This window comes from Epinephelus moara, chromosome 2, assembly GCF_006386435.1.
Source record: "Epinephelus moara isolate mb chromosome 2, YSFRI_EMoa_1.0, whole genome shotgun sequence".
Classification (NCBI taxonomy): Eukaryota; Metazoa; Chordata; class Actinopteri; order Perciformes; family Serranidae; genus Epinephelus; species Epinephelus moara.
In genome coordinates this window covers 33,938,551-33,963,428 of record NC_065507.1, presented here as the reverse complement: position 1 = coordinate 33,963,428, position 24,878 = coordinate 33,938,551, and the positions used below count along the sequence as shown (strand labels likewise).

General features: G+C 41.4%; 2 protein-coding genes across 3 annotated transcripts; both read left to right on the top strand.

The window, feature by feature from the left end:
• Positions 1 to 3,158: 3,158 nt before the first annotated feature.
• Positions 3,159 to 13,827, top strand: LOC126407032 (sodium/calcium exchanger 2-like). Its single transcript, XM_050071690.1, has 4 exons — positions 3,159 to 3,184; positions 3,322 to 3,446; positions 6,040 to 6,315; positions 7,880 to 13,827. Exons 1-4 carry the CDS (start codon positions 3,159 to 3,161, stop codon positions 8,254 to 8,256), a joined length of 804 nt encoding a protein of 267 aa, XP_049927647.1. The 3' UTR covers positions 8,257 to 13,827.
• A 2,489-nt stretch (positions 13,828 to 16,316) lies between these two features.
• srsf7a (serine and arginine rich splicing factor 7a) lies at positions 16,317 to 24,305 on the top strand. Of its 2 annotated transcripts, XR_007571175.1 has the most exons (9): positions 16,317 to 16,545; positions 17,885 to 18,110; positions 18,408 to 18,587; positions 18,754 to 18,840; positions 19,222 to 19,263; positions 19,565 to 19,609; positions 20,113 to 20,211; positions 21,135 to 21,606; positions 23,449 to 24,305. XR_007571175.1 is itself a non-coding variant. In XM_050064424.1 (8 exons), exons 2-8 carry the CDS (start codon positions 17,890 to 17,892, stop codon positions 23,498 to 23,500), a joined length of 726 nt encoding a protein of 241 aa, XP_049920381.1. In that variant the 5' UTR covers positions 16,318 to 16,545; positions 17,885 to 17,889; the 3' UTR covers positions 23,501 to 24,305. The 2 variants fall into 2 exon arrangements, 1 of the variants encoding a protein (XP_049920381.1); XM_050064424.1 differs by lacking the exon at positions 21,135 to 21,606 and having other exon boundaries at positions 16,318 to 16,545.
• Positions 24,306 to 24,878: the final 573 nt, after the last annotated feature.

Genomic DNA, 24,878 nt, shown 5'->3' with positions numbered 1-24,878 from the left:
TTGTGACAATGTGGTTTAACTTGTCGGACCATAAATTCCAAAGTTTCCATACCTATGCTATGCCACACTACTACTTCTAAACTGCACTGCATTTTTAAGATAGAGCAATCTTTATGTTATGCAGTGTGAATGGCAAAGGGAATTTTATTATGGGTTCTTTAAAAGTCAAAGAAAAGAATGGGGTCCATGAAAATGTGTGTGACGCCTGTCTATAAAAAGGGATTGAACTCTGTTTTTCTGACATTTTATATAATCCACCTTTACACCCTCCCACGCTCTTGAGCTCAGGTGCTCACCCTCCCAGCGAGCAGGTCTAATATGGATTTAAATTATTGAAAATGCTGGAGTTGCCCTCCATGCAGCAGATAGCTTGAGGCATGCAGAATTCAGACTCTCGTGGCATGCACAGAGCGCTGCTACGTCTGCCTCTCAGACTTCCACTGCGTTCCCCTGTGCATGAAGAGCAAAATCAGAGGAAGTGTACCGCGAGCAATCCAAATATTTGAAATGTGTGTTGGACTCAGGTGTATTTTAAGCAAATAACAGCAGCCATCATGTAATCTAATACCCACTGACCACCACTCCAGGCAATAAAATTAGTTTATTTTGCTGGCATAGCAGTAAGTCTCAATTCACAAAAGGTCCAACACACAGAACAATGTTATATTGGTAATCCATCTGTTTTAATTGCTCTTAAGAAAATTTAAACAATGGATTGGTTCCCTGATGTGTGGTTACGTTTTTGTGAAGTAAATCGTATGCTGTTTTACCAGAGGCACCGAGGGAAGTGCGGTTTTGTTTTTACCCCTCTGAGTCTGGGTGAAATGCACAGAATAAATTATTTAAAAGACAAGTAATGTAACTGCAATTGTTTATGTAATTGAAGGTGTTTCACAAGTTTTAAAACCCTGAAATCAATTAAATTCACCCAAACATACAATAAATAACCAGTGTGTTGTTTATCTTTTGTCATAATAGGCGGCGGAAGCTCGTCACTGGCTTCAGGCGGTTAAAAGTTAACATAAGTGTGTGTGTGTGTGTGTGTGTGTGTGTGTGTGTGTGTGTGTGTGTGTGTGTGTGTGTATTCCTCAGGAAACCTCAGCTCCTATAAGCCATCTTGTGCTCTTTTACACTTTCCCTAAATAACACACAAATTAATTGAGCAAACAAATCAAACATCCGCTTCACTTTGATCCAATGCAGCAGCAGCAGCAGCATGGACTGTTTGAGAATTAATTACAGCAGGAGAGAGAGAACAAAATGAGCACTAAACAAACATCAACAAAAGAGATGAATGAGAGGCCGTCGTTCTATTATCAGTCCAAACACAGTCCACCAAAATTCAATATTCTCATACTCTATTTGATTACTAACTCAATTGACCCCCTGTGGACAGATTTAATTGGCCTTATCTCATATGATTTGCAGGTAGTGAGAACCAGCTGATGGAAAAATGCAATTCAGTTTGATTGGCATTTAAAAATAGTACACAGGAGATCAATAGGAGTGAACTTTGGCTCTGTGGTGGGTAGGTTCAGGGCTGTGCAATTTCTGATTTAATTGGGCCAGATTTTAAAACCAAGAAGTGTAGATGGGTCAGACATTTCCAACAGCCTAGGTGCTATGACCTAAATCCAACAGAAAGTCAGCCATTTTGAATTTATTGTGAACATTTAGTGTGTTTTTAAGATTCACGGGGGTCAGACTTTAATGAACTCCAACAGGAATTAATCAGATGGACTTCACATTTGGTCTGGCAAATCTGGAGAACTACACACAATGATTTTTGTGATCTTCAGTTCTCGTTTAGTGTCGTTGCGATGGCGACCTCGACAGTTTAAGTTGTCATGCTTGATCTCCAGGCCTGAGGACATCTATGTGCCAATAGTGACTTACAGTCACTGTGAATAGGAAGTCAGCCTCATGTGACAAACAGCATTTACATGAACTTTACATTGTGCTGTCTACATGTGATGTAGAGCAACATGATGCATGTTTAGTGTGGGCTCTCTAGCTCCACATGGTGGACACCAGAAGTTATACTAAATTTGCAGTACATAATTTCCAGTGCTTTGCACGCTGCACAGTGTCGGATGGTCATGAAAATGTACAGCTGGGTCAACTGTCATCCTGTCAGTGCCCCAGCGTGCTCATAGGTGTGAGGGCCCATTCATCACTGCTTGCAGCAGTGTGTGGGATTTAGGAGGATTTAGTGGTGTGTAGCGGTGAGGATTGCAGATTGCCATCAGCTGAAACTTCTCTTAGTTAGAAATCCTTCAGTGTTCATTGTTCAGCGAGTTATTAGCGGGAGCAGAACGGACCAGGGGATTAAAACCAGTTAAAACACTGAATTAGGCAGTTTCATGTTACAAATCAGTGTTTCTCTGACACTGTTGTGCTTATCGCAGACGAGCCGTCAGCAAAGCACCTGCTAATGTGTGCTCACCTTTTTATGCCTCTAGCAAAGGCTAGCACCGGCGCAGAGGCACTATGTTTTCTGGTTGTCCAACATACGTACATCCCATCCTTGTAAACACGATACGTTAAGAAACGCATCAAGGGAATTCCTTCAAATTTGGCACAAACATTCACTTGGACTCAACAATTAGCTCATTTTTGGTGGTAAAGAGTCAAAGGTCAAGGTTGCTGTGACCTTGCAGCCATCTCATTCTCGTGTTTGGCACAAACATCCACCTTGACTTTAGAATAAACTGATTAGAATGATGTGGTCAAAGGTCAGAGGTTAAGGTCAGTGTGACCTCACAAAATATGTTTTTGGCCATAACTCAAGAATTTATACGCTAATTATGACAAAACTTGACACAGTTGTCTAATAGGCTAAGATAATGTAGTGGTGACATTTTATATCCAAAAGGTCAAAGGTTAACTTCACTCTGCACAACATGTGAAGGTCCCTATGTAGATATAAATGTCTCATTCTAAGGTAACAAAAATACAACAATTCTTATTTTCAGGTGATTATACACTAAAGAAAACTTACTTATTACATTTAATTTCTGCCAATGTATCCCCCTAAATCCTACACACTGGACCTTTAAAGTTTAGATTATAATTCTAGTGTCTTTGAACTTCAACCTCGATTTTCCTCAAGTTGCTCATTTACAACTTTTAATGACACTGATGTCATTAAAGAAAAAATGACGGAAGCACCTGATTTCCTCAAGTATCATCAGAACCAGACTAATGTTGTTTCAGATATGAAGTGTAATAGAAGGACGCAAGCCCCTGCACAGCTAACAAGCTCAGTCTCACTCGGTGACTCTGTCACCTGTCCTCAGCTGTAATTGGTTGCTAATGAAGTGTATTTTGTGCTTTTGATTGGCAGAGCACTGTTGACAAGCTCATTAAAAAGACCAACTTGGCGCTGGTGATCGGCACACACTCCTGGAGGGAGCAGTTTGTGGAGGCGGTCACTGTCAGCGCAGGTGAGCTCTGTGTGTGTCTGCATGTTTGTGTGTGTGTGTAAGTCGACACATTACTGAAGTAAACAAACAGCTGTCACAGGGAGACTCTGGCAGCCTCTAACTATAAACTCAGCCACACTTAACAACTGCTGAAACTGTGAGTCGTGATTCACTGTCGCATCACCTCAAGTTTATCATTCAGTGTCTCCATCTGCAGAAGTGTCATCATTCTGCAAAACATGTTTTAAACAGTGACTTTTATCACTAATATCAATTCATTAATTAGTTTTACTGTAATGTGATAAATTGTCTTGAAACAGCAACACCTGTGATATTCTAATGTTTAAGCAAGTTGTCTAATTTCTGTTAGTGTTAATTACAAGTCTTGGCTTCAGTGTCTTGACTGATAATGCCGAAAATCTGCCTGTTATACGGGAAGTATACTGAGAGCTCTACGCCTTGCAAACACACAGTCAAACACAACTACATACAGACTAGAGCTATATCTTAGCTGGCTATGGCTACTTTCAGAAATGTCACCAAGTAAGCTAGCTGGGGAGCTGGTGGTGGAGCATTTATACCTGTGTAGCAATAACACTTCCCCATAGGCTGCACTTGTGTGTCCTCACTTCCCTCTCCACCTGAAGCGTCCTCGCTCCTCTCTCCTTGATCTCTACAAATGCATTTAAGTAACTGATACGCCCTTCAAGACGGCTGGTCTCGATCGGTTGCCAGGTCAACCGATCGAGAATAGATGATAGAGGAGTCGAGGAGAGATATTGTGATGAACGCAAGGTTCATTTCAGCCATGTGCATCACTTTGTAGTGTCTCCTGGGAACAGTTTCCGTTGTCGTGGTTTACTAGCGGCTTGTTTCTTTGCTTCTACAGCGCACTGAGCTCTCAGGGCCAAAAAACATATTAAAGCAACAAAGCACTAGTAATAAAGCATCAGTGAAATCAACAATCAAACACACAATAGGCAGCAGAACATAACTCAGCAATGAGTTAAATCAATATAAAATACGATGCAGAGCAGTTTTTAATTATTTAATGGAGTCCAGCATGCTGATGTGAGGGGGAAGTGAGTTCCAAAGTTTGGGTGCAGCAGAGGAGGGGGCCCTGGCACCCATTGTGCTGAGGTTGGTGGCTGGTAGTGCCAGTAGACCTGCTGATGAAGACCGCAGGGAGTGGGAGGAGGTGTAACTCTCAAAGAGGCCTTTGAGTTAAGCAGGGAGGGGCTTTAAATATTAATAATAAGATTTTAGATTAATTTGCTGTGACACAGGTAGCTAGTGTAATTAAATCATGAGAGGTATGACATGTTCAGAGGACTTTGAACGTGTAATAGTCCGTGCTGCAGAGTTCTGGATGAGTTGGTGAATAAGTTTGTTGGGGATCGCATTGCGGTAGTCAGTGCGTGATGTAACCAAGGCATTGACTAATACTTACTTTGAGTGTTGTGATAAAACAGGACACAGTCTGGAGATGTTTCGCAGATGGAAAAAGGCAATCCAGGAGACAGTTTTTATATGACCGAAGAGACTTTAAAACATCTCTACCCCATCTGTAGCTTTTGAAAAAAAACTCTGTGTCTTTATGTCCGTCTGTTGAAAGAAATCTTCGGTCGTCTCTGTGTCCATTAACAAGCTGATTAAGAAATTTGCAACATCTTCAAAGCACGAGAGCAAGTTAAAGACATGTCTCTGTTTGTGCTTACAACCATTTACATACAGTTCACCAGGCCTTCATCGCACTGACAAGCATCAAAATTGATATAGCTGATTAAACCCTTAACTCAGTGTGACTTACAATTAACTAGTAAGGTTGTTATCACAGTATATAGCTGCCACTAATTAATATGGAAGTTGTTGAGCATCCCTTACTTCTGCCCACCTGATGTCTAGACCTGTATTGACCCAGGTGTTTGCGGTCTCCGGGTAGTACGCACAGAAAGTCAGCCCTCCCAATTACTTATTGTAATTGGGAGCCACACAATAACACAAACAAAATAAACAATCAAGTCGGCAGTAGACCAGCAACTGCTGTGCTCTGCCAAGTAAAAAAAGTTTCCAGTAAGGTTCTGGATGCAGGAGTTTTACTTGTAGTGCAGTATTTTCACAGTGTGGTGTAAGTAAGAATACCTCATTCACAACTTCCTTCCTTATTGGTAAAGGTCTGAAAGGACAGGACACTTGACTTCTTAATGTATTGTGATTTTGTCATGTCACAAAATTGGGAAATATTGATAAAGTGTGTTCAAACACATGAATGCAGACGGTGTTAGTGTTAGTTTTCAATCATAAGTAGTAGGTGGGAGCTGGATTTGTAATTCAAGGCCATCATCTAGTGGAAGTAACAGTCCACTGCAGATAGTAATTATTCCACTCTGGTGTCAACTGTGCAACAGTTTGGACACCAAAGTCTATAGTTTTTAATCAGTATGAAACCCGCTGTTTGTATTTTAATATCATTGTGTTCCTACATGAAACCTGTCAATCTGGCACCAGCTGTGTCAGTGTGACTGTGAAGTTTCAGTATGTTTTACTTGTATTAAAGCTGTTCTGACAGCTTCTCTGTGATGTGTCTAATGTTCCTCCTGTTTTCTCCCCTCAGGTGACGGCGACGATGATGAGGAGGGTCGTGAAGAGCGCCTTCCATCTTGTTACGACTACGTCATGCATTTCGTCACCGTCTTCTGGAAGGTTCTGTTCGCCTGCGTCCCACCTACAGAGTACTGGAACGGCTGGGCCTGCTTCTTAGTCTCCATCAGCGTCATTGGCCTCCTCACTGCCGTCATTGGAGATTTGGCGTCACACTTCGGCTGCACTGTCGGGCTCCGGGACACCGTCACCGCTGTGGTGTTTGTGGCATTGGGAACTTCTATTCCAGGTGAGTGAACATCCTCTTTCACTGTGTGAGAAGGTGTAGACATTGGCAAAAAAATGTATGTCCCTGTAATCATCAGCCATCGATGTATAAATCCAATTTAAGCATTTTAGGGAATAAATCACAAGACAAATACAACATTCATTTGCAAGTCTAGCAGTCATTCATGAAGAAGATAAAAAATAATTAAAGAAAAAGGCTGTGGAGGGCAACACCTCTCTGACCCAGGCATACTGACCTGTTTGTCAAGAAATCCACAGTTCATACAATGAGATTTGAATTTCATTTACATGAGAGAGAAGTTGCTAAAATAAGACAAAGCCTACACTGACACTGGGCAAACTGAAATGGATCTACATGGCCTCTCACAGGCCACAGTGTCTCTTGTTTAACCAGTTTCTCAGAGCTTTTCATTGCCAAGAAGGTGACAACGTACTTGTCATTCAAGTCATTCAAGACTTTGAGGTTTTTGTTTTGCTACAGGTGCAATGATAGTGAATGATAGTTCTGGAAAGTGACAGTGAAAACGTGGTTCTTTAATGTCTCTTTTTTTTGTAGTCTTATTTGTGCTTGTAGTCATTTTGTGTCTTTGTGGTAGTTTGTGTGTCTCTCTGTAGTGATGTTTTACCTCTGTGAGTTATTTTGTTCATATGCGGTGGTTTTGATGCTCTTTCGTGTTGTTTTGGGTCACTTTAGTGGTCATTTCGTGTCTCTTTGTTGTCATTTCGTATCTCTGTGGTTTGTTCCTTGTTGTTGGGGTCGTTAAGTGTCACTTTGACTCAGATTGTTTATGTCTCTTTGTTGTTGTTTTGAGTCTCTCTTTGTGATAACTTTGTGTCTCTTTGTAGTCATTTTGTGTCTCTGTGGTTGGTTTGAGTCTTCCTCTGGTTTGTTTTTCTTATTGGCAGTTTAGTGTCTCTTTGTAGTTTTTTTGTACCTCTTTTAGGTTGTTTGGTGTTTCTGTGTGGTTGGTTTTTATTTTGTCTTTTTGAGGTGGTTTTGTGTCTCCTTGTAGTCATTTTGAATCTTGGCTGTTGTCTTTTTTGTAGTCAAATGATGGACTTTCCTTTCAAACAGACTGTTGGGCACGGGCCCAGGGGCCCAAGGCATCTGAGGGCTCACGGGATCTGTCATTTCAGTGCTTCCCATTCATTCCATATGTAAGCAAAGGTGCAGTGCATTCTGGTAGCACCACTTTGCCACCATGTTGGTCCAGTTTAAAATCCTGGAGCAGACAGCCCACATATCTTGTGTTACACCCATCAGGCGTCAAGCGTGGGGAACAGCGTGACCACTTGTGTCCAAAAATGCCCCTGTAGACATGTGCACTTTGTGGCATATAGATCCATTTAGAAGTCCACTCATGGATGCAAGGGTCCACAAGGGTTAGCATGACGTAAATTTTGTCATCTGCTCTGACACGTCTGTTAGGGTCGGCATGCAGCCTCAAATGTATCTGAATCCATGTCTGTGTTTTGGACTAAATTCACCCCAGCTACCTCTGTTTGTATGTGCACCTGTGTCAAGGTGCATGACTTAGTCTCTCTATCTCTTTCTTTAATTTCAGACACCTTTGCTAGCAAAGTGGCCGCCATGCAAGACCAGCACGCTGATGCCTCCGTTGGTAATGTCACCGGCAGCAACGCTGTCAACGTGTTTCTTGGGATCGGCGTGGCGTGGTCAGTGGCCGCCATCTACTGGAGAGTCAAAGGGAAGGAATTCAAGGTGGACCCGGGGTCGCTAGCCTTCTCCGTCACTCTCTTCACCATCTTCGCTTTCATCTGCATGGCAGTTCTTCTGTTCAGACGTCGGCCCTCCATTGGTGGAGAGCTGGGGGGCCCAAAGGGATCCCGCCTCGTTACCAGCCTGCTGTTCTTGGGTCTGTGGTTCCTTTACATCCTCTTCTCCAGCCTGGAGGCCTACTGCCACATCAGCGGCTTTTAAAAAGGAAGGAAGGAAGTTCTGGAAGAATATTGCACAACACACACATATACTTTAACACTCAGTCCATACAGTACACAGTTCAACATGAGACAAGTGTAAGATTCATCTGTTTGATAGGGCTCGCTGCAGCTTGGAAGTGTCCTGATCTTTGATGCAGGGATACTAAAACACTACATGTTCAAACACAAACACACACACACACACTACTTGTACGCATGTGTAAACAGATCATAACAAATACGCACGCACAATTACAGGCATGATAAAGGGCGAGAGGAAGTGTTAGTGAGGGGCGAGAAGTGTGAATACAAAAGGTTGCTGCAGCAAAGTTAGCAGAGAGAAGACGGAGAAAGAAAGAGATTGTGAAGTTGAGATTTTAGAGGTGAAAAGAAGGTCAGGTGGGTTTAGGCTGGAGAGGAGGAGTCCTGTAGGATCAGAACACAGATAGAGAAGAGGAACAGAAACTTGTGCACACCGGACTAAATGTTTCCATTTGAGTTGCAGTACAGGAACAATACCTTTGTTTTCTGCGACAAAACCTGTCCCTCCCGCCTCTCCTCTGTATCACCTCTGTATCTTTACTGGTACAGCTTCACGGTTCTTCACTGAGGAGGAGGGGCGCTGTGTGAAAACAGGAGTGGAATGTTTACAATAACATTAAGTTTGTTTACTACAAGAGGTTCTTATAAAGTGGTGATGCTTGTCTAATTCACTGTATAGATGAAGGCGGTTCTCCACATGCGCTGTAAATAGTAAAAACCAGTGTACTGTACATATAGAGTGTTGTGTTTTCAGTAGGCAGATGATGCCTTCCACTGACGAAGTTAGAGAGGGTGGAAATTTGTAGCGACTATTGTCATGTTACAGTGAAAAGAAAAGGAAAAACAACAGTCAGGTCTCTGCTTCAATGTTTTTAAAATCCATACCTCCCCAGCATCCTGCGTTCCAGTCAGCTGTGTCTCTTTACCAAATGGTTTCCGTGGTAACCATAGCCCCTCTGACATAGGTTTGTATATCAAACTGATGGATTATGTTTTTGCATGTACAGCCAGATATGGAGCATTTTCACACAATAAGTCATAACTATACTATGTAAAAGGGAATGATCAGAATCCACCTGTAAATTACATCCCTGCATTTGTGTGTCAGCTGGTCCGTGATGTTAATCTTCCTGTGTAAAGCTGTGTGTGTGTAGGCAGACAGGATGGAGGAGAGAAGTTTGGTCCAAGAGGAACAAAAAGGACATTTTCCTCCTCAGAAGGACCAAATATGTTCCCACACACACACACACGCGCCGTGTGGAGTGTAACCAAAACACACATGGAAACTTTGCTCAAGGCTTTTTTCTCAGTCCAGATGGACTGAAATCTGAGGACAGACACTAAACTACAGTCACTCATCACTATGTCATTGTGGGTAGTGACAGACTAATCCATTAATGTGGCATGTATCCTGACAGACTAATCCTTGACCTTTAGTGACAGCAGCACGGTAACATGCATGGATGGTCAAACAAGACTTAACAGTGTTAGTTTACTTTCAAGAGTGAAGTCTCTAGAGCCAGTCAATAACATTTAAGTCATTTAAAAACTGACAGTCATCAACATTCAGTCTACAGCATATTGATCAGGACGCAAGATCCTTATCTACACTATAATTAGGATACAGGATGCCAGTCTACACCATGCTGATGCTTCAACATGGCACCCATACAATGCCTTAAGGAAAACTCTCAAGTTAAAGTCTAGTATTCAAGCTTTCAGCTGTACAGAGCTGCACTTTATTTGATGTAAAACATGCTGTGTTTTTCTTTTTTTTTAGTCGACAAACTATTAGTGTGCAATACATGAAGGGACAGTCACTGGAGGAGACAGCTATGGACTGTCTGAAGTTTCCACTGGTTCAGCTGACTAATGTTACACTGAATCCAGGTCTTCTCCTTTGGGACCCAAACACCAGGAAAAATGTTGGCATTGCAGGTTTCTGCAAACCATGGATACGTTACATTACTAAGTTACTATGCTGTGAATACGTTAAAACTTTACATTTAAACAATGTAGTGGTGAAGTTTAGAACCAAACACCACTTGGTTTTAAATAGGAAAGATCATGTTTTGGCTCAGAATATCTGATTCTGCAGTGATATCTCGGTAAAAAGCAACCGCTTTTCAGTTGATGCTCGCTGGAAAAACAGCAACAGGTCACTAAACAACACTTAAGTTTGAGGGCTAAAAAGCTCAAAAGCTTACTCACTCAACAGCAACCAGTTTTTGTGGCACTATTCTGGCATTAAACACAGCAATTTCTCCTTAAAAAACATCCACTTTTTGTGGCTCTATCAGGTGTGGAAACACAATGACGGGTTGCCAAAAACCACCCTCATTTGGGGGCTAAAAGGCGGCTTGAAACACAGCGATGTGTCGCTAAAAAAAGTGTTTTTTGTGGCACTGTCCTGGCTGCAAGTTCAACAGTGTCACATTACAGAACAACCAGTTTATGTAGCATTTTCACTGGTGAAAACAGTGACAGGTTGCTAAAAAACACCCACATTTAGGGGCTAAAAAGCCACTGGAAACATAGTGACGGCTCGCTAAAAAACAACCAGTGTTGTTGTTGGTCCATATTCCACTATCCCCTCCTTCTCCTGATGACAAAGTCAGCTCACATCACTTAACAAACATTGATATGATACGTATGAAGCATGCAGATGTAAAGTATTCATGGTTTACAGAAACGTACAGTGCCAACATTTTCTCCTGGTGCCTGGGCTGTATGGGAAGACTTTGTTGTGATTTGTCCCTGCACATCCATCTGTGCTCAGAGCACAATACGAGTACCAGACATGCTAAAAATTGATTCTGTACAGTGTTTAAAAGAAGTAACTTACAAAGGTCTATCATCTAATGCTCTCAGTCTGTAGGTCATCACAAAGAAAAGTAACACACACCAAGGGTTGCAGCGACGTGCTGATCACTGGAAGACTCTGTCTTTTAATCAGATGACATTTCGGCTCATCTGAATAAAAGAGAAATGCAAATGGAGCCAGAGTGCAATACTATTTTCCTACCTTACAGTGTGCAGGTCAGCAGCAGACAATGATTTGCTTTGCAGACAGCTGTCAGGCAGTCCATTACAGGTTTAAATCCAGGACAGTTTCTGTTGTCTTAGCACCATAGCATAGGGTGTTTTCACTGTAAAATTCATTAGAAAACACTGCCCCTCAAGGCATATATGTGTTGCTCAGTATTGCATGGCAGAGTTGGAACACACAGTAAAATGTCCACAAGCTACTGAGACTACTGGCTGCTTAATAGACAGTTTAATAAAACAGAACCAGAACACACAACTAGAGAAGTGCAAATCAGTGAAAACTACTGCACCAGCATTTCAGTTTCATTTCTTTCAACACTGATATACATAAAGCTGAGAAGTCAGTGCATGAAAAAATCTCAAAGCAAGCGCAGTGAGCAGTGTGCAACATCACAGTACAATGATAAAGTAGCCAACTGTCATGTTAGACTAGAAGCATCACGAGTCCAGCATCCTTTTCTACTTTGATTCATCATGTCGACGCATCACAGTCAATGTTTTGATTACTGTAATACTCACTGCCTAATATCAGTCACATGAAGTACATTGCACTTTGTGCTGCAGGTGCATCACAGACATTTCACAAACAAATGATAAGTGCTATACAAGTGGAAATTGTCGTTATTACACACGATAATATCAGAAAGATTTGATTGGTTTACCCTTAACTAACTATACTTTGTAAACTTTCTAAAACAGATTTTGTATCTTTTCCTTGCAGATAAAGCCAAGGTAGATTTTTTTGTATTTCTAAACAATGTTTAGAATAGTATCAATATATACAATTGGTAGTGTAGATTGCATCTTAATGAATTTAGTGGATGAGGTTTTGATATATTTTCCACAGCGAGGAAGCTCCCCTTTGAACCGCTCAAACAGTGTAGTGTATCATAACCAAACAATATCCCATCTAATTTACTGATGAAGTACGTTCGTGTCTATGTTACTTATGTGTAAGATTATTTATTTAGATATTTATTTATTTAAAAGAAGATTATTTATCTATGGATAAACTGTGCCGCAGGTCCTTGAAGCAAAAAGTTCAGAGTTTAGTTCAAGGCGTGTGGTTTCAATGTGCAATACAGAAAACAAAACATATTTCCTTAGTAGCTTTGACAAGAGGTCAGTTCACATCTTATTTCTGCTCCAGTGTTTGTTGTAACCCTCCGCCAGCGTTCATTTCTTCATTCAGTTCTCTTGGAGGAGGAGTTTTTGAGTGTAAGTAGCATGTTTACATGAAGAAACAGTGTGGAACATTGCCAGTATAATTGTCAATCTTGGGTGGTCATGAGCTAAAGAAGGACTTTCTGTAGATATCAGTGGTGGCTGTGGGGCAGGTCAGTGCTGTCTGAGATTGTAACAGTAGCTTAACTGTAGTCTACTCACTAAACCACCAGGTGGGACCAAGAGTATATATAACACACACACACACAGATCTGCTGAACTCTTGTTTAATCTGTGACTGGGTAAAGAATGCATCAGGTTGTGTACCCAGCAACGTTGTCCCAGCAGGTGTGACCCCGGTGTGGCTCAGCACCCAGAAACAGAACTGTCTACAATGTCCGGACAATGTTCCATGTTTCCATGAACTTCTGTACTAACTGTCTGGCTTCGGCCTTTGCTGTTCTGTATCTAGATGTGATGCCTCCCCATCCAACCTCTCCTCCTCACCCAACCCTACCCCAGTGTGTGTCTGTGTTTGCTTCCCCTCCGTGTTCCTCTGCAGATGCATGATGAATCCCCGTGTTCGTGTGTTAGCAGCATGGTCTACTGTGATGGACGCCTATAGGCATATTTTACCCGTGGGGGTGATTCCCCACAGTTTGAATCCCAAAAACCAGAGGTTCTTTGTGAAATAAAATGAGCACACACAGACACAACCACAACTCCATACTGAAGAGAAACATTCACACAGAGACAGCATTTATGGATTCAGTGTCTACGGCTCATTCGTTTTGTTCCCTTTAGAAGCTGTGAAAAAAGAGCGTGCTCTGTTGTGTCAAAGCTCCGTCTGCAACAAGCAACATCCCAGGTCATCTTTTTGTTTGTTGGTGTACGATATTTCTGTGTCTGTGTTAGTGTTCCCCCTCTTCTTCTTCTTCTTCTTCTTCTTCTTCTTCTTCTTCTTCTTCTTCTCTTCTCTCGTTCTCCCATTCGCTCCCTCCCAGGTCTTGCTCTTCAATGTGTCTCTCTGTGAAGTTTTTTCCTGTGATGATGAAAATTTCTCTCTCTGCCTGAACCTTTGTAGGGAAATAATGACTGAGTTACTACAATATCATGTGATAGACATAAACATTTATTCAATACTGTAATAAATTATTAACTGAAGATGATATTTAAGTTTTTTTATGAAATGCAAAGAAAAAATCTTTGAAAAAAAAGACAACTTGTTTTTGAGAACATGGCATGAGGTGTAATGTGTTACTGAAAGACAATGAAGGTCTTTAATTAAGTGAAATTGACCTTATTTGAATATAGTTTATTTATTTTCAAGGCTTAACGTGTCTGAGTCATTATTTTTGCACCGAATGAGCATAAAACAGTCAAACCCAGCATGGATGTCGACAGACCCTCTTTGTACCCAGCACCTGCACCATCTTTTGTAGACATTTTACAGATTATATAACTCTTAAGTTTTAAATTAATTAATGTTAGCTGACTGCAGTCTAAGTGTTCACTATGTAGAAAAAAATCAACACAAATTTCAAAACATAAAGCAAATAGAGCAGTGGACTTGGCATGAGCAAAATTTTAAGAAAGATAAGGAGAAAGCAAAGAAAAATATCAGGACATCCGACCTTTGACCGGGCTTTTTGACTTTCAATATGCAACATTAAAAGAATAACTTAAAGGCTTGGTCATACTTTCAGCATTGAATGTCCGCGTACATCTGCAGTCACACATGCGCAGTTGAATTTATAGTATAGAGGGTCTGCGTCAGCCCCCAGCAGTAAATGGGAGTGCTGGGAGGTGGGCTTACTGCCCTCCTACTGCTGGTGTCGTGTGAAACTGAAACTAAGTAGACGCTGCTGGGTCTGGAGTGAATGTCTGTCAAATATCCAACTTCAAAAATAATTCAACCGTGGTGCAGCAGCTGTGGCTGACCCAACCGTAGTATTTTTGATTGGCCTAGAGTTTGGAACAAGAGAATGGGGCTTACACAGTTGCAAAAAAAAAATTTAAAAAAATTGGCTGCATGCGGACGCCTGCATAAGGATCTGTGAGGACCCTCATGGACATGGGTGGATGACAACATTTATGTCACACGGACCAAAGCCAAATCCACGTCTGCGTGTCCATGAGGGTCTGCTTAGGTCCGAGTGATGCAAATGTCATCATCCACCCATGGCTGGAAGGGTCCATACAGACCCCTATGCAGATGTGTGCATGCTGCCCATTTTTTCTGACTGTACAGAATGTACTCAATGCAAGCTCTTTAACAGCACATGTTCCAATTGGCCTTAAAGGCCCTAGAGCCAATCCACAGTTTATGCATCTGCCAGAACACAGCTGTCCACAGATATTCAATGTGTAGAGAGTGTATGAGCCTTAATTTTAGAAACTGTGACTGAAGAACCCCCTGACCCTGTGTCTGGTGGGCCCATTCAGTAATCACTCTATCCATCAAACACACAACCACACACACACACACACACACACATCATGATCAGGACCCATAAGAAGAGCATTTTTCATATCTGGGTATGAGCACAGGTGCCAAGGGGAAGGCAAACTGACTTCATTTTCATTTACCACAAAGAATATCTAATATTATTCTGCAATGCAGCTTGAAGCTGAATCAATTAGTTGATAGACAGAAAACCATTTGGCTGCAACTTTAGAGTAATAACGAACAGACATTCTCTGGTTTCAGCTTTCAAATGTGAGGATTTGCTGCTTTCTTCCACAGACTCCAGCTCTTTGGTTTAATGTATTAATATTCTGGGCCATTGCAAATATAATTGCCCATGCTGCCATTTATAACTTTAACTATAATCTGGGAGGACAAGTGCACAAGCACAGGTGTTCATACTGATGATTTGTATTAATGTGTTTACTGCCCTCCAGTGGTCCATGATTACCTCAACATTTACTGGTGCAGGGATTCATGTTTTTGATGATAACAAATGGTACATAAAACAATCATTATCTTCACTGAAGAATGTGGTGTTGGTGTTTCCAGGGGTGGAACATAACTAATTACATTTACTCAAGTGCTGTACTTGAGTACAATTTAAAGGTACTTTACCTGAGTATCTCCAATTTATGCTACTTTATGTCTACTCAACTACATTTAGGAAGCCAAAGATTTAATTCATTTACAGTATCAGATTATTACTTAATGCTGCACTTAAGTACCATTTAAAGGTACTTTACCTGAGTATCTCCAATTTGTACTTTATATGCCTACTCAACTACATTTAGGAAGCCAAAGCTTTAATTCCTCTGCAGAATTAGATTATTGATACAAAAATGTAAATCAGCTAATTATTATGATGTATTATTATGAATTAAGCAACCCAGCAAAGTGTTTAAAAAATATAGAAATTAGCCACACTTTGACCAGCTGAAACTTTAAAGTGACATACACATAAATGCATACATCTATAATTATAATCCAATAATATTATAGACATTATTCTGAAATGGGTCATCCCGCATAATGATTACTTTTACTTTTGGTATTTTAAGTATATTTTATGGTAATATGTTCGTGCTTTTAATCGAGTAAGATTTTGAATGCAGTACTCAGAGTTTTTCCACACAGTTGTGATGCTATTTTACTGAAGTAAAAGATGTTATTATTTCTTGCACACTGAGTATCCTGAGTATTTTCAACTATGACCGATAATAATAAAAAAAAAAACTATAAATAATATTCTAATAAAATAATGTAAATCGAAGTTAAAGTGCTCAACAAATGACGAGAGTAATAATATGAAAGTATCCACCGGAAGTGCGCCTTTTAAGTCTCAGTGCGCAGATGCGGAATTGACGCGGTTAAGTCGTTTCTGGTGGTTAACCCGGTCAATGTGGGAGACTCGGTAATGTCCATGAAAGAGGCTATTTAGCGAGTAAATTCCGCAATAAACAGTCGTTATTTGTTGAAGGACCACTTCAGGCTTCTGTTTGAAGCGGCTGAGTTTCACCTCTGCGTGAAGCTGAATCAGAAATCATCGGAGCCGCGGGAGAAGGTAAGGTTAGCCAACGCGTGCTGTCGCCATTGTTTATGGGCAGGCGGAGAGCAAGGCCTTCGGCTAATTCCGGGGTATAACCACCTCGATACACACATTGAACACATATTTTGCATTTTATTTACATAGTTATCAATGGAAATATTTGTATTCTTAAAATTAGTTATTCAGCGAAGGATTAGTGAGCTTGAAATGACACAGCTTTATGATCCCGTTGGCCGCAGGTAAGCTAACATTAACATTGTGTAGTCGATCCGCGCTTATCTCTAACGTTATTCAAGTGGACAACAGTGTGTCCTCAGCTGATATCACATATCGATAAATACCCATCACAGCAGGACTAAATAGAGTGTGGATTGACTTTAATGAAACGTGCCCGGTTAATAAATAACCCAACGGCTCTGTATTTACCAGGTTATGGCGACGGTTATTTAAATAATATTAATCAGTCGTCTCTGTGAATGGAGTTGATTCAGATGACTTGTACCTTGAACATGGCGAACAGGACGAGACCGATCGTGGTTTTAAGAGGTTTCAGTGGGTGTTTGGCGCGTTAACAGGCGGTAGGACTAGTGTGGCGCTGTTGCACCTGCTGAGCTACCGTTTCCCACAGGAGTCCTTCAAAACCCCAACCAGCTCGATGATTTTGTGTTGCTGACAGAGAGCTTCGACCTAACTAGTGGCACGGAAATTAGGTTTTCTCTCCCACAAGGATCAATAAGGGAGATTCTGGTGCTATATTAATCCCAGCGGGAAACTGTACCAATACAGCTGCTTCGAGCAAAAAACACAAAGATAATGTGCTCACAACTATAATAGACTTATCATCAATATCTTAAAAAAATCGGACTTTTTACTGTGTATATATATATATATGCACCTGTAATGCTCTGTAGTAGTAGAAAAGTAAAGCCTAGTGAGATGATCATAGTGCAACATTAGATGCATGTAAACTAAAGTTGTAGTACACTCTTTGATCATATAATTGAAAGATGTTAAATCGTGTGAGTCTAGGGTGAGTGTGTGTATTATTTTTCTAATCTCTCTAGAAGGAAATGTAAAGTCTAAAACCAGCAGCTTATCAGCTATAGTTGTATGTGCATATGTTGCTGTAGACAAAATGATCTGCAATGAAGTAAATGTATTGTTTATTGGGCCACCGACTATATCCTGTCATCTTAATTGTGGGACTACAACTTAATTTCATAATTGATTATTTTCAAGTTTACAAAATGTGAGAAAATTGGGGAGTAATTTTATGTCACTTAAGTTATTAATTAATTAATGGCCTAATTGTTTCAGCTCTAACTTATGCTCATTCCCCCCTTTTTCCAAACAGGTAAGGAGAGATGTCGTACTACAACTCCCGTAGTTCATCTCGGGCCACTGACTGTAAAGTGTACGTGGGTGATTTAGGCAATGGTGCTGCCAAGGGGGAGCTGGAGCGAGCATTCAGTTATTATGGCCCACTGAGGACCGTCTGGGTGGCCAGGAACCCACCTGGGTTTGCCTTTGTGGAGTTTGAGGATCCCAGAGATGCAGAAGATGCTGTGAAAGGCATGGATGGAAAGTAAGTAGTAACCTTTTCTTTCCTTTTTCCAGTAGTTCTCCATTTTGTTCTTCCCATAAAAGGATGGAGCAGAAAAGATGACCCACTACACAATAGTGTTACAACAGTGTTTAGCCCTAAAATCCTGTGTGTTACCCTGTAATAGAAAAAGACATTTAAATAGCCTAATACGAAGAGACTTAAGATACAAAGATGTAATAAATCTAGATTTTTTTATCCTTGCAGCCGGCATGAAGACCATAGCAGGACAAAAAAAAAACAGTCTTTGGCCTCTCTTACTGACCTTTTTCCCCTCAGGGTCCTTTGTGGTTCCCGTGTTCGTGTGGAGATGTCAACAGGCCTCTCCAGGAAGGGCCGTGGGCGCCCCAGCCGACGCCAGTTTGACCCCAATGATCGGTGTTACCAGTGCGGGGACCGGGGCCACTATGCCTATGACTGCTATCGCTTCAGCAAGAGAGGAGGCCGCCGCAGCAGCAGGTGAAGGAATACAGTCCATTTTGCTTGTAGTTATGACTGATAAGATTAACTTTATCGGTGCACGCTGACACTTGCAGCTCAACATTTATTGCTCCGATGCAAACAGTACTTGCTATCTTGCACCATCAAGGACAGAAGTGTGAACTTGTTTGTGTTTCTTTTCCAGGTCTCGCTCTCGTTCTCGATCTCGCTCCAGGTCCAGGTCCCGTGGGCGCCGTTATCGTTCCCGCTCTCGCAGCCGCAGCCACAGCCGGTACGTCACCACAGACAAGTGGTTGCTTTTGATTTTCAATTTTTTGGTGCTTTGTACATCAAACCAAATGTATTTGAAACAGAATGTTCTGGTGTGAGCAATGGAGGAGCCAACCATAGCAAATCTCACTGATTATATCAGATTAACAAAGATTAATATCTAAATTGATAACTAACTTTGCAAATAAGAATCAGCTGGTCCTTGGTTTAGAAGCTGTAATTGTGCCCATTGTTGTATTAATATTTTATTAACATGCACACAGCTGTTTTAATTTTGAATAATAAATTTTAAGTAGTTACACTTTGTCATGTTTATTCATGCCAGCCAGGCCAACAGGTGACCCCTCTGTTTATCCTTTTTGTCTCTCTTTTACTTTGTCAGGAGCCGTCGCCGATCTCCATCCTATTCCAGGCGCAGGAGCAGGTAAGAATACAGTTTGCGAAATTATAAGTAACTGTTATGGTAATACATTCATTTGTGTGCTTTCGGTATTGTTATGGCGTCATGTGACAGATGTAGCTACTCGTCTTGTGTTAATTCAGTTCTGCAGCAGAGGCTAACTGAGGACAGAACAGATGAGTAGTACATCCCTCAGGGATCAATTAAGTACATGTGCAGTGTGTGTGAAATTTTTTCAGCCTCGCTCTGGTAGTTAATGCCTCAGGTGTTGCCATTGTTCCCACCATAGTTATAATTAAATCCACTTTATTTCCTGTAACACTAGGTCTGGCTCCCCAGCACGTTCCAAGTCCAGGACTCCAGTGAGAAGGTAGGTTCTGAAAGCTGCAAGTTTACACACCATCATTACACAGCTTGTATCTGAAACACAGTGTCACATTTAGCAAACCACAGTGTAAACAAAACACAGAAATTCAGGAAACAAACTACAACATCTACAATAAATAAGAAAGAATTTGGATTGATCGGTCCAAATAAATGGGACAGTGACAAGATGGTCAACTATATTACGTGAAATGAAGAGGAAATTATTTTCCAATGATCTGCAAGAGGATCTCTTTTTACGGCAAACCACTGAAAGAACAAAACTTCTTGACTCCATTTTGGATCAGCCAGTCAGCATGGATGACGTGCAGGTCAGCATGTTGAGATTTTGGGAGCTGTGCACATCTGTGAGCCTCTGCAAGCTACCCATAACACCTGTATCTGCTTAGGTTTGCCAAGATGTCTTTATGTATCTCAGCAGAAGCATAATATCAGCCTTTTCGTTCAATAGAGAAGCATGTAAATGTTGTTTTTGTCTCTCTTCTCCAGTCGTTCCAGATCTCGTTCTCGGTCCGGCTCTGCGCCCAGAGGACGCTCTGTCTCCCGATCCCGCTCGCGATCGCAGTCTGCCAATCACAAGAGGAACAGGTAAACCCTCAGTCTACATGTCTCTCATTCACTGAAACAAGGTGTAGGCTGTGAAGTCAATTTCTAGTGCTTAGTCCTGACAGTTGTTTTTACCAAGACATTAGCAAGGTCTAGATTAACATTGTAGAATTTAGATATCACAGTTCAGACCACAACTATCTTGCGTTCCAAGAGAGGGCCAGTTATGTTCTTGACGTTATTCAGAACTAGCTGCTCATCGTAGGCAGGGATGACTTTGAAATAGGCTCTCCTTCACCGGGGAGCATTGTGCTGCCACCGAACGACTGCCACGTGAAGGTGAGATGGACGACCACCGAGACTCCTCCAGCTCCTCGACTCAGAGAGATCTGCATCTTCTACCGCGTCTCTTCTGCCACTGCTGTTGGCCAGCAGTGGCATGGCGTGGCGGAGGGGTAAAGGACAGTGACTTGGGCCCTTTGTCTGGTGTAGGGAAGTATGAGTAGATGACAGATTAGACCTCTCTCTTGTGCTCTTTTTCCAACTCTTGGTAGCTCTACACTGTTTAACATCTTATTCAGTCTCGCATGATCTTGAAAAAAGAGCACATGAAAGACAGTCTCCACTCAGCCTGTAAACTGTTCAGACTCACAGCAGCTAAAAATGCACCCATATCCTTTGTACTCTTTCATCTCACCCACCCTAGGTGAAGCTCGATTCTACAGAAATGAACTCAGGCTGACAGACCAAGAGAGAAAATTGTATTTAATGAATTGACAAGTGTTAATGGTCAGAGGTAGTCTTGTAAATGTTTTTATTTTTCTTCAATTTAAATTCCCTATCCTGAATTTGGCAACTCTCCAGAAAAATATTAGCTGTTATCAGACAAAACGACACCATTGGTGTGACTTAAGTTAAGCATCTTTGCAGCACAGTTTTGTTTATTTTTCATATTTTCTTTAAAGTGGTGGGAGCTGAGCACTGCACTGACAACGCAGATCAGCCTTCGCCTGCATCTGGTGTTAGACAGCGAGAAAGAGGTCGACCTACCGACCGAACCCGCCCAACAGTGAATGGGTGACCGTCTGTTCAACCGACGCACAAGCTCAGACGAGATCAGCCCGTGCACACATACAGTTGCTCTACTAGAATCACCCAGCCAGCCAGCCAGCCTTCAGATGTACCAGAGGGCTGACCCACACAGATCAGAGTTCGACCACTACCTTTTTAAATCCATTACCTACCTACCAGACCCCCTACCTACCAGAGTTCTTCGGCCTCTGTCTTAGCTTCTGAAAGTGAGAGAAAGAGAGCTGACGAGAGATCAGTCTTCAAGAGCCTCCCAGCGCAGTGTCTCTCCAAGTTGTAGTCATCCGTCCTTCAGTCCTTTCATCCTTCGCTTCTCTGTACTTGTTGTTTCTGCCACTGTCTCCAAAGGTAACCAAAAATCAACCCCCCTGACAAGCTCATGTTCATGGTGAAAGAAAATGCACAGGCTTGATGTAGTCTGGGAAACTGGTGATTATAGAGCTAAAGTTGAGCCTTTAACAAGCATGCTCAGAGTACAAATGTGAGTGCGTGAGAGTGTGTGGATGATCGAGAGAGAGCAAGATGAATATTAATGGGCTGTTAGCTCTGAGGAGGCTTTGTCAGACATGTTTTTCCTGTTGTGCCATATATGTTGCAACATTATTACCATGTTAGGATGCTTTGTCATTATAGTGTTTATTTTAGTACTCAAACTCAGTACAACAATAATGGTGGCTTTCAGATGCGCACTTCTTGGTTGGTGCTAGAATTGATGGGATGGGGGAGGGAAGCTCTGTTGTGCGCTCTGCTGTGATTGACAGGGTTCCCACAATCATGGAAAATCTGGAGGAATGGAATTTCACAATCTCATTTTCCAGGCCTGGGAAAGTCATGGAATTAGTAAAATCCTTAAAAGTTCTGGAAAAGTCCAGGAAATTTTGTCGTGTGTAATAAAATCAATTGTTACAGTAATCTTTTGGATAACCTTCTACATAATGTAACATAATGGCCACTTTATTTTCTGTAACTGACATAACGCAGCTTTAATATGTGCCGTTGTTACGTTTTGTTTACCATCACATACATTTCTTCATTTTCACGCCGCATTCAGTTTCTTCCTCAATGTATGCCAGCCAGCTGGAATTATGTTTGAATCTGATATGTTTGAAGAGAAACATAATGTTATGATTGAGGGATTTAACATGTAGGGTCATGAATCCCAGAGTTTCCATACCTACGCTATGGCTCACTACTACTATTGAATTGTATTCTTTTTTTGGGATGGGGCGATATTCACAGCCAAGACACTTTTTCTGCTGCCATTTACTGGTAGTGTTAATTATCACAGAACATCATATTTCATAAACTCTTCATGTATGTTTTTGTTTTTAAAAGTCTGGAGGCTTTACTGGGGCGGGAGAGGCAGTCATAGCGGGTGAGAACAGAGCCAGGGACTGCAGAGCATGTTGGAGGCTCAAAATCCATGAGTGGGTGGATACTGAACGACCGCCAACAGTGTGCACTCGACTGGACAGGGACTCCACAGACCTCCCTCCCTCCCTCTGGTTCTCCAACATGCTAAGCAGGCCCTGGGTATCCTCTTACCCACTATGACTGCCTCTACAGCCCTGGTAAAGTCTTTAAATTTAATGCCCCTGCTCCCCAATTGTTTGTTCACAATGATAGGATGAAAAATGTTTGGCGCTCTTTTACAGTGGGACACATTATAAGGCATTCCTCCCCCCGTCCCTCCAGACCATCCATTTTAGCACCAACCTCATTTCTCTGGTTATGGTATAGAACAGTTTCCATCCATTTGTTACCCCCACCCACTCTTTTTGTGTTTAGTCATCAAAGGATTAAGTGCTAAATTTCTCCTCAGTGCAGAAACTATGCTAATTATGTGTTGTTGTGGGTATGTCAAAAACCAGTGTCAGTTATTTGAATGGGTGTCTTCTCGCCCCGAGGGGTTCAATTATGTTATTAGCTTTTGACCCTGAACAGTTATTTCTTTGAAAGATTAGCTGCCTTATACAAATATGCCACTTAAAGACAGATAATAATAATAATTGTGGCTCTTAGGATAAACTTTGGTCTGAGAGGTCAAAGAGGTATTCGGCACCCATCCAGTTATGAACTTTCTCTAAAGGTCTAAACTGTGTTAAGATGTTGAGTACTGTAGAATTTTGTGTCTGATCATTTATCCATCCTCCCCTGTGGCAAGCTAACTCTTCACCATTTCTGTTTCAGTCGCTCCCGTTCAGCAAGTCCACACCGAAGCCCTACGCCAGCGGACGACTGAGTGAAGAAGACATATTAGTTCCTTAACAGACAGACCCTCAACCCCTGCACCCTGTCTGCTTTTACAGCCCTACAGCAGCTTTTTTTCTTGTACTTGTCTCATCCCAGTATTGTTTTAAGTTTAATTTTCTCCCCAGGACTGTTGTCTTCATGCAGCCTCAGGTTGTTGAAGTCTGTTTAGTGCACAAAAAATCAGTTTCCTTTCGACAGAGGTTGTTTTAGGTGTTGCTGCGGCTGTGTCTTTCTTCTCTGGATTCGCATAACAAGTGTAAGAAGTATCAATCTCAATGTTGCCGTTGACTTTTAGCAGTGATTTGAGCAGCTCGTACATTAAATTTTCGGTGGAAGACAGCCCACTTGATGCAGTTCTTGAGGGTGAAGACAATGCATTGAAAAACTGCTTTTATTCCCTAACATTTACACACATGAAAATCTCTATCCCCATTGAGAAACGGTAATCAGTTTTTCTGTATAGCTCTCCAATTAGATTTTTGAGTTCAAATGTTGTTTAACCTTTAGTCATGATGGCAAAAGGAGGTAGTTGCTGGCCTGCATGCCTTTAAATAGGATGTCGCATTCCTACTGTCTGTTGTTTCTGTACTGCACTGCCCCTTTTATGAACCTGATCACCTTCACTGTGTGCTGAATATGTTTTCCCCATGTGTTAGTCTCAGATTTGTTCCAGTGACTTTTAATTTGTGCTGAAGTTTGATTTCTGTAAGGGCTCCTCCAACAGTTTTGATGTGTTCCTGGCTTATATGGTATGACAGTGGCAGTTTTATTTTTGAATAAACCTCTTCAACATACCTCAGTGGTCTAATTTTATTTCACCCAAATAAGTTTATTTTGTTGTGTAACATTGTTTTTGCATTTGTCCTGATAATCCCAAATGTCACTGTGAAAGATGTCATGGTATCAGCAATTTTTTATAAGATATTTTTACAGTAGGTGTCATGTTTTGTTTTAATTGTAATTCTGTGCAATTAGAAAAAGGTTTTAAATTACAGGCATCATTAAGAACGGCATCACAAATTTCAGGTATTTGTGGTGATGGTTTGCTGCGAAATAGCTTTACAAGTGGGACTAACACTAAATACACTCTGGAGGGCACCAAATGAGAATCACCGTTACTGGCCTAGGAAGTGGTCAGCAGTTTTTCCATGCTCTCATTGTAAAATACATACAAATGGAAATGCGTGACAGTTAAAAACAGGGACTGCAAAACTGAACAAAAGTCAAACGTTTAACTATGTACAGATATATAAAAAAAAGTGTACATATATTTATATATATATTTTTTTTTTTTATACGGATTATTTTTCAGGATAATCGGGTACGGAGACAACCTCTTGAGTTAAGTGTTTTCCTATTGGCCACAA